The following is a 9,596-nucleotide window of genomic DNA, read 5'->3' as shown; positions in this document are numbered from 1 at the left end:
ATTCCAATTTGTTTCGATTTTGAGCTGTTAGATTCTTTAAGACATTTTTTCAGTTGTCTATCGCAGGAACAGGACATTCTAAAAATATAAGGTCAGTTTTTATGCGTATAAAAGGTCCGCCATTTAATTTTTTCAGCAGCCATTTAAACTTTTTTGACCGCCAATTAAAAGTCAGCTCTGAGCCGCCATTTAAAAGTCGGCCAAACTCATGAGTTAGGCAGCCATTAAAATGAAATATATAGCATTATTAACCGGAAGGATTGTACTCAAATAAAAAAGAAATTTTAGAAAGTATTCAGTAGTTTTTTATAGCATTCTCAAAATAAGTTATTTGGAGGACCTTGTATAAATAAATTTTAAATTTGGGATTAACCTTGTAAACGGCGATGTGTTTGTTAAATTGTATTTTATTTCATTTGGCAACATAAAATGTTCGCACATGTCATGTTGCATACAGCATTCGTCGACTTCTGTATAAGCTCCTAAGCCGTTAAAAATGAAGTTGCTTGTTCCTGGTCCGCAATATGCAGTTCCTTAAAAAATTAGAACATAGATAAATATTTTTACTAAAACGACTTAGAAAAAATAACCAAATATTCTGATACTTATAATATTTAAGCATATGTCTATATAACGTTCAGAGAAGTCTGAGAGACGTCAAGTCTTAACGGTTGAGTCATAATTAACTAACGGTTAAGTCGTAATTAACTAACGACTTAACGGTTTAAGTCATAACTAACTAACGACTTAACGGTTAAGTCATAATATCATGTTGACAACTTCACGCACGTATTAACCAAATTTAATTTTATTAATAAATTTACTAATAAATAAATTCTACTAATAAATACTCTTCATTTATCTATGAATAAATACATACATCATGTATGCATTTATTAATTAAATTAAATTTATTAATAAAATTATATTTGCATGTATGATACATGCTATCTATTACAAGTAGACTGATATACCAATAATAGTTAACATCAATGTCTGAAAAAATGTAAATATTGTATGATTCTATAAATAGTATATCAAGGACAGAAAGATTATTTATTTTGCATTTGTCTCTAGAATAATGACAGTTATTAAATGCATGTTACCACACATAGTGTGTACAATAAAATTAGAATGAAAAGTCGATCAGTTTAGTTATAAAAAATCGAACATAATGCATTTGTTAAAATGCAAATATCTATTATTATTTACCAGGCCATGTTAATTTAGTTTCGCCCCTCGTATTATTGAAAATATAATCATTATCTTCATAAAACATAAAGTCATCTTCTTCACTTGTATAATTTTCACTAAATATAACATCTAAACTAATCACAAATATTAAATAAATGAATTTTAGTTTAATCATCTTACAAAATTATTAGGTACTTATATATCTATTTAAGCACGGAACTTATATACGACTGAAATTCGAGTTCAAATAGAAATCTCGCTCTACATATTTATATTTATTTAAATAATTAATATGTTTCAGTGAAATGTTTTTGATTTTTCTCTAGTTGTGTGAACACGAAAATTTTAAATTTTATGCTTTATTGTGTGTAGATGCTCTGTCACTTTCAATTTGCAATTTTGAAGATTTAGAAATATAGAAGATGGAACATGGTTTTTGTAGTTGGTGGTTTTTAAATATAAAAGCATTGTTAACTTTCCGTTATAGTAATGGGCCAAAAATTAAAATTGAAAATGTTTGCATTTCTAGATGTTTTGAAGGTTTCTGAACATTTTGGCACACCTCAGAAAAAAGGATGTGTGTGTGTGTTTTGTATGTGAATTTTTTCGCCACGTTTTCGGGCGCATGGATCAACCTATTTAAATGGTTAAAAAAATTCGATTCCTATTGATAGGAACATGTGCTGATTACTTTTTGACAAAGGCAGGTCGAGCCGTTAGGGAGATACGGAGCAAAGAGTGGAGAAAATAGAAATCGAGTTTTTGAGAGAACGGAGCATCCGATTTGAATGATCCAAAAACTATTAAATTCGTTATGACGGGGAGAAGTGGTGATTAGTTTTTGGCAAAGGCAGGTTTAGCCGTTTCGGAGATACAGAGCTAAATGTGCGAAAAATTGCAGTTTTTGAGAGAACTAAGCGTCCGATTTGAATCATTCAAAGAACTTTCTGTCTGTTTCAACAAAATAATTGCTTTTGAAAGAAAAAAATTTTTTGTTTCCAGTTTTTTTTTTCAAAAAAATTTTTTTTGTATATCGAAAATAATTCAAACAAGATAAAACATTTAATATTCCTCGATCATTTCGTTACGGTACGGGAAGTTCCAGCAATTTGCCTTGAGCCACGTTGCCATACACCATTATTTAATAATTTATCTTCGCAGACTTTTGGACAGCACATAATGCCTCCATACAGTGTTGCTAACATTAAAAAAAAAAAAAAATGTTTACAAGGACATTTTATCTTATATACCTGTAAGCCCTGTCCTACAGGTAGTTCGATTATAAGTTGCATCAAGGTCATTTTCTCTGGACAATATAATTTTATTTGTCATTTTCCGTTTGGTAGTCAAAGACCACATAAAGGGTTTTGTCTTCTTGATAATATTTGTTAATAAGTTGAAGTTTCTTAATAATTTATTAAATCGACGTGAATTGATTATTAAAATGATAAGCGGACGAGCTTTACATTTTGTTTTTAAAATACCAGAAAGAAGACTAACCTATAAATTCTATAAGGATGTACTCGGAATGAAGGTGAGTTCTATTGCATTATTTTAAATTTTATAAATACTTTGTTAAACAATTTTTATTTTTCTTAAGGTATTGCGTCATGAAGAATTCAGTGAAGGTTGTGAAGCCGCTTGCAATGGGTAATAATAACCAAACATTTATCTTTTTTTAAAGACATATAAAGATTTATTTATAAAGTCTATAGTTTTCCTATATCCTTTCCCCTTCAGCCCCTATGCAAACCGCTGGAGCAAAACAATGATTGGTTATGGATCAGAAGATGATCATTTTGTAATCGAATTGACTTACAATTATGGAATAAAAAGCTATGAAAAAGGTAATGACTTTAGAGGCATCACAATCAGATCTCGTGAAGCTCTTGAGAGAGCAAAAGCAAATTCTTGGCCTATTAAAGAGGAAAACGGTCTCAAATATTTGGAAGCCCCAGGAGACTATAAGTATTACATTTTGGATGAACCACAGCCTACTGATGCTGGTAATAAATGAATCATTTATTATGGGAATAAGATCATGAATTGTACTGTAGATGTTTTATTACAGATCCAGTGGTGAAGGTTTCATTGTCATGCTCTGATTTGCAAAATACTGTTAATTATTGGAACTCGATTCTTGGATTAAAAATGTATGAAAAAGATGATGCAGCTAAAAGAGCTGTTTTTGGTTTTGCTGATAATCAAGCTAAAATTGAATTCAATCAAGTCAATGCTGTTGACAGAGCAAAGGCTTATGGAAGAATAGCATTCTCTTGTCCATTTGCTCAACAAGAAATTATTGATAAAACAATCAGGGATAATAATCAAACAATTCTTACTCCTTTGCTTGTTTTGCCAACACCAGGAAAGGCTTCTGTAAGTTTATGAATAGTTTCAGCAGGCTAAGTGAATATTTCAATGATTTTTTTTCTTGAAGGTAAGAGTTATCATTCTTGCTGATCCTGACGGTCATGAGATTTGTTTTGTGGAAGATGAAGGCTATCGTAAGCTTTCTGAGTTTGATCCCAAGGGTGAAGAGCTTCTTGAAAGATATATTAAAAAAGATTGAAAAGTTGATATGGCACATGGGCTCAACTATTATTCAAGTATTCTACTATATATAAAACGTAATATATTATTTTTATACATTATATTTGTTATTTTATCTTATAAAAATATTTATCTAAATTGAATTTCATTGGTTTGAATTTAGTGGTTAGCTCCTTTCCTCTTCTTTTTCCATTTATCATCAAGATACATTAATTTCTTATTGGAACTTTTTATTGTTTTTTCATGTTGCTTCAAAACTATAAAATTAAAGCTTTAATTTAAGTAAACTAGATGATTTTTGAACCCAATTCAAGGTTTATTTTCATAATTAGCTTATAAATATTTACAAATCTTATATAAAAATAAATATAAAATACATTTATATTAATTTCTAGCCTAATACTAAATTAATCACGAATTATAAATTGATCTACTACTTAATCGTAATCTTAAGTCTGCTTTATCAAACCCGGGTTTACTGAAGCTTCTGCTTCTTCTTGATACTTTGCTTTCCTCATCAGAATTTGATAAACTACTTTCAGATGTGTTATTTCTACGTCTTTCTACTAAATTTGTAGAGATTTCTGAAGCCAGTAACGGTTTATGGTCAGGTTCATTTTTAATAACATTTATTACACTACCATATTTTCCCATTATAATGCCATCCTCGCTCTTTGTATCTGAATAATCTGACTCATATTGATAATCATCTACATAACCACCCAGTCGGTCTTTAACATCGGGTTTAATTTTAGGTTTGTTGTCAGAATAAGTTTCAACAGTTCTAGTAATGCTATTATAATCGTGATCGTCATATTCAGTTGGTGTTATGTGATTTTTAGGTTTTAGTTTTTTCAAACGTTTCTCTTCTTCATCTGCATACATTTTCATACGAGGTATTTTAATTCTTTTATGAATGTCTTCAAAATTATCACTTTCTTCACTGAAATCTGATGTATTCTGGATATTGACAAGGGCTTTCTTCTTTCCAATTCTATTTTTCAAAGCTTGACTTATTTTGGGGTTCGGTCTTTGGCTGAAATTAATAATAAACAATTAAAATCAAATAAACTTCTATACAAATTCTATATATTACCTATGATCATAATTATCTTCTGAGTCTGCCCACATCCTTGAAAGATCTCCCCATGGATTCTTTTTACCACCGGTTTCATTATCTGTATTGTCATAAAATTGTTTGCGTTTCCTATCAGTAATAACACCTTTCAAGCCACCATAGTTTGGATTACCATATTTTTTGTAATAATGACTTGCTTTTTCTGCTTTCAAACATTTTTTATCTTTGGTAGTTGCATACCGCATCAATAACTCTTTAGCATTAGGCCAAGGGGAGCCCAATCTCCAAAATCCAGGAGGCATTGGGGTTTGTATTGATGCTACATCTGTAATAGAATAATTATGTTATATTTTGTACATATGTAACAGTATTTGAATAATTTATTACCCTCAATGGCATTAGACATTCCTTTCAAGGCTCTAGCAGCTGATGATTTATCAAGCCATACAACATTACATGAATAATCATTTATCCATTCAATTGTTGCAGGACCGTAAAGTTTAAAGTATTGAAAAACATCTTCAGTACTCATTTCTTCAGTGCCCCTTAAATGCACAGCATCAAACCTGATACTTGGATCATCCAAGGGTTGCGTAATGCCCAAACTTGAATATAATTCATTAATTTGAGCATCGGTTAAAGCTGTGGTACTGCTGGGATCAATATTAAAACGTTTAGCTCTTTCATTCAACTTTTCTTGAGTGTTAGCACTAAATATGTCTATGCCTGGGAAAGTGATAATCATGAATTAAAAGGTATTAAATCTCTTATTTTTACAAGTCAAATTAAGTTTATTACCTGTAGTAAAGATATCCTTTTCATTATTCTCATAAACTCTACATGGAAGGTCTGAAATGTCCTCAGCAATTTCGCCATCTTCAATTTCATTTTTAGATGTGTTTTCAAAATCAATTTCCATTAATTCAGCAGCCATAATTTAAATAATAATTTAATCGTTTTAATTAAAATTTAAATTAAAATTAGTTAACTTATGTTAAATTCTTAAAATAGCTTTCATAATTTTCTCTATATGAGCATGCCGTGGTAACACAAATGTCAAATGCAAAAATTTGATGGCTAGTGCTGCCATATCGGAAATTATAACCTTATTCGAACTAATTTCTGGGGTTCAAAATTGAGCGCTAATTTTTAAATACCAAATTTGATATTTTAAAAATAGACTTCAATATTATTATAGTAGTTTATATATTTTAATATATAGTTGCAAAGATTATACTTTAACAAAAACCTACTAGATAAAGAGACTCTATAACTTAGATTGAAGACACTATTGCTTTCTTCTCTATATGATACGCATTACCCTAAAATTAACCTTTGTTTGATCGTTCTGGCCTTAATAATATCTAAAATATAATTTGGAATCTCATATTATTGCAAATATATGTAATACATTCAATTTTTTTTAAACAATTTAATTATAAATTTCCCGTAGGGCAAGTTTATTCTTCGTATATGCGGTAGTGTACTTCCAGGCACAATATTTATGCGTTCAATTTATTAATTTATAAATTGAAGAAAAACAGTATTTATTAAATTATATCTATTTAAAAAAATATTATTATTCTTATTACAAAGTTCTTTATGAAAAACTGATAAAGTCACCTCTGAAAAGCTTCTGCAAATATTTTCCCATAGAGTAATTTCTAAATGCCTTTGCGCTTCTCATTTTTTGTTTGATTTTGATTTGATAATTTTTGATTTACCAGAACTCTTGTTTTTTAAAAGTGTAACAAATTAATGAAGGAAATTGATTAGATTAATCAGTGGTGACAGTTATTCACATAGAAACATGAATCTGTTATAATTATGATTAGGATAGCAGCGCCACTGGTGGCGTTTATTATAGAACTAAAACAAAATTAAATTTTTATAAATTAATTTAATGATAAAATAACATATAGAATAAATTATCTTAATAATAACTTGTTGATTCTAAATCTTGTTGCTTATGATTAAGCACAATGTCATATTGAAAATTGAGTTCTTGTTCTATATTTTGCAAAAAACATGTAAAAACCAATAAATTGTATAGCAAATTGGTACAGTTGTCAATCCTGCATACCGGGATACAAAAAATCATTTGAGATTTAATTATTATTTAATTTCGGCAAATATTCAAAATATTCTTAATATTCAAAATATTCTACTTAAATTTGAGGATATGTTTTATTTTCTCAAAACTTGCAATTGGCAAAAAATAGTCAACGGATTTATATTTTATTTTTATAATATCCTTGAATATATAAAATTTTGTCACTTCTTTGAGAAATTAAAGACGGTTAACTGATTAAAATAAATATTATAATTTACAAACTATAATCAAGAAAAATTCGGGGCGCAAGGTGGAATTCCGGGACTTTTCCGGGACACCCGGAGTATGGTCATGTAAGGTAATGATGTTTTTTTTCATGCTTCATTGCTATTAATGCATAAATATTAAATATATTATATCATTTATTTAAACTTTTTTTAATTTCCCGTAGGGTAAATTAAATATATCGTTAAATTTTACCAGTGTGAATATTGATTCATCCAAGAACGATTTAATAATCACACCTCTTATTCACTCAATTATTCAATTTATTTTTGGCCGGTACACCAAAAAATATAAATTCACGTTTTTTCCATTACGAACAACTAACGTTTCCATTAGAAACTACTAATAAATTTAAATAAAAATTGTTAATAGGTAGTAGGTTATGAATATAAGTATTTGAAATAAATTGAGAGTATTGTATAGCGGCTTACAAGTTTTTACAATCTGCGTTTTAGAAAGTAATTTATTATCGAGACAATTCAAAATTATATTTCATGATTTTAGTTCTAATTTAATATTTGAATGTATTTCTACCAAACCGGTATTTCTATGATAGGACAAGGTCATCTCGTAGTTGACCTTGTCTGCTGAGTAGTTCCCACAGTTTTCGGGAAAAAAACAACCAGAAGTCAAAATTTTTATTTTCGATTTTTGGCCCATTACTATAACTTACCCTACGGAAAATTAATATTAAAAAAAATACTTTCATACCTTATCAATAATTCCTTTTTAACTTCCCTTAGGGTAAGTTATTGTAATCGTCCTAAAATCGAAATAGAAATTTTTTACAAATGTTCAAATGTTTAAACAAAATGTAAACATTTTGGTATACCTTAGAAAAAAATGATGTGTATGTATGTATGTATGGATACAATTTTGTCCACGTTTTCGGGCGCACGGATCAACCGATTTGAATGATTCAAAAAACATTTTGCCTTAAGGCGGTGGAATTTGATCTATAAAATGTTTTATAGTATCTGTAATATTACTTGTGCAAATCGAGCTGACAATAGATGAATAATTTTGAATTTTGATATTCATATTCATGTGAGTCATTCTATTATTGTCATATGATTCATTTTAGTTTCTATTTATCATTATTTGCATCCTTGTCGCGTTTTATTATTTCATAAGAGAAAGTTATTTCTCCGCGTAGGTTTTATTCAAATGCGTTTTATTTTCATATACAAGACGCGTGTATATGAAGCTAATATAAGACGATACCTAGTTTTATAGTAATATATTCATATAGGTTATTTTTTTGATCCGGTTTTCGGCTCTCATTCTGTAAAATATCAGGTCACTTCCGATTTGTACTAGTTAGGCTATAATATTTCCAGAATCTATAAATCAGGGATCACCTGTAGGGAATGGACTCAGGGCCGAATTAATGAAGAAAATCTTTCTCTTCGAATCACTAGTAAAATAATTTAGATTCATAGAAGTTCTAGTGCATCATTAATGTAGAATCGTCTGAAGACTTTAGCAATATATAATATTTATTTATTTACATTTGCTTATTAACTTCCCGTAGGGTAAGTCATTGTAATCGTCCAAAGATCTAATTTGAAATCTTTGCATATCTTCACGTTTTAGAGTTTTACACTGAAATAAATTATTTTAACTTTGCAATTTAGTTCATATAATTCCTAAAAATATGAGATAATGCCCTTTATTCTAATTTCATTGTTTTGTTTATTTACTTCTAATGAGAATTTATATATATATATATATATATATATATATATATGTTTGTTTGTGTGTGTTATACACTATTTTAACAAAAGAACAGCCAATGACTATAATAACTTCATTAGAAAGATGACTTTGAGAAAGTAATGACAATTGATTAATCAAAATTATTTATATGTTGTAAATATAATAATGATTGATGGTTTATATATGGTGACAGTTTACTATTATTACTTTATTAACAAATATTTGATTTTGAAATTATTTATAGATTCTATATCAAATTGAGCATCCACTTTCCCAGAAATTAAAATAAAGGAACTTCTTACTTTAAAACTTTTTTAGTACTATTTATTAAAAGTTTGATTGAAACTTCTATACTAGTTTTATATCCGCATTCTCTTAAAATTTTTTTCAATGTCTTTAATATCCATTTGATAATCACAGTAAACAATTATTATTAAGCTTTTTGTATTATTTATTAATTAACTTATCTCATTTTCAAAACTTACTCAACTGATTGATACACTCTGTCTTAAGGAATAGAATTTTCTTTTTTATTTTTATGAAAAATCAAGTTCTTGAAGCATATAATTGTTCTTTATAATATATTTTAACGTATGTAATTATTATATTTAACGTAATTTTTTTATTGCAGAAATGCCAGAATGGATTTTATTACTCGGAAATATTACATCAAGTATTAATGGGCATTCAACCTTATTGCTCCTCCTTGTCTAA

The 9,596-nt window shown here is 28.4% G+C and overlaps 2 protein-coding genes across 2 annotated transcripts; one reads left to right on the top strand and one right to left on the bottom strand.

The window, feature by feature from the left end:
• Nucleotides 1-2,632: 2,632 nt before the first annotated feature.
• On the top strand, nucleotides 2,633-3,784 carry LOC113382906 (glyoxalase domain-containing protein 4-like). Its single transcript, XM_026621153.1, has 5 exons — nucleotides 2,633-2,728; nucleotides 2,795-2,844; nucleotides 2,935-3,200; nucleotides 3,266-3,573; nucleotides 3,635-3,784. Exons 1-5 carry the CDS (start codon nucleotides 2,639-2,641, stop codon nucleotides 3,764-3,766), a joined length of 846 nt encoding a protein of 281 aa, XP_026476938.1. The 5' UTR covers nucleotides 2,633-2,638; the 3' UTR covers nucleotides 3,767-3,784.
• A 363-nt stretch (nucleotides 3,785-4,147) lies between these two features.
• On the bottom strand, nucleotides 4,148-5,863 carry LOC113383065 (nuclear cap-binding protein subunit 3-like). The gene is made up of 4 exons (XM_026621315.1): nucleotides 5,624-5,863; nucleotides 5,213-5,551; nucleotides 4,844-5,150; nucleotides 4,148-4,783 (listed from the first exon to the last, which is right to left on the bottom strand). The coding sequence occupies exons 1-4, from the start codon at nucleotides 5,757-5,759 to the stop codon at nucleotides 4,159-4,161; spliced, it is 1,407 nt and encodes a 468-aa protein (XP_026477100.1). The 5' UTR covers nucleotides 5,760-5,863; the 3' UTR covers nucleotides 4,148-4,158.
• Between the last annotated feature and the right edge of the window lie 3,733 nt (nucleotides 5,864-9,596).

Source organism: Ctenocephalides felis, unplaced genomic scaffold (genome assembly GCF_003426905.1).
Source record: "Ctenocephalides felis isolate EL2017-DRISC unplaced genomic scaffold, ASM342690v1 CF-g0.4_SCAFFOLD_03570, whole genome shotgun sequence".
Lineage (NCBI taxonomy): Eukaryota > Metazoa > Arthropoda > Insecta > Siphonaptera > Pulicidae > Ctenocephalides > Ctenocephalides felis.
This window is presented reverse-complemented; position numbering and strand designations above follow the sequence as displayed.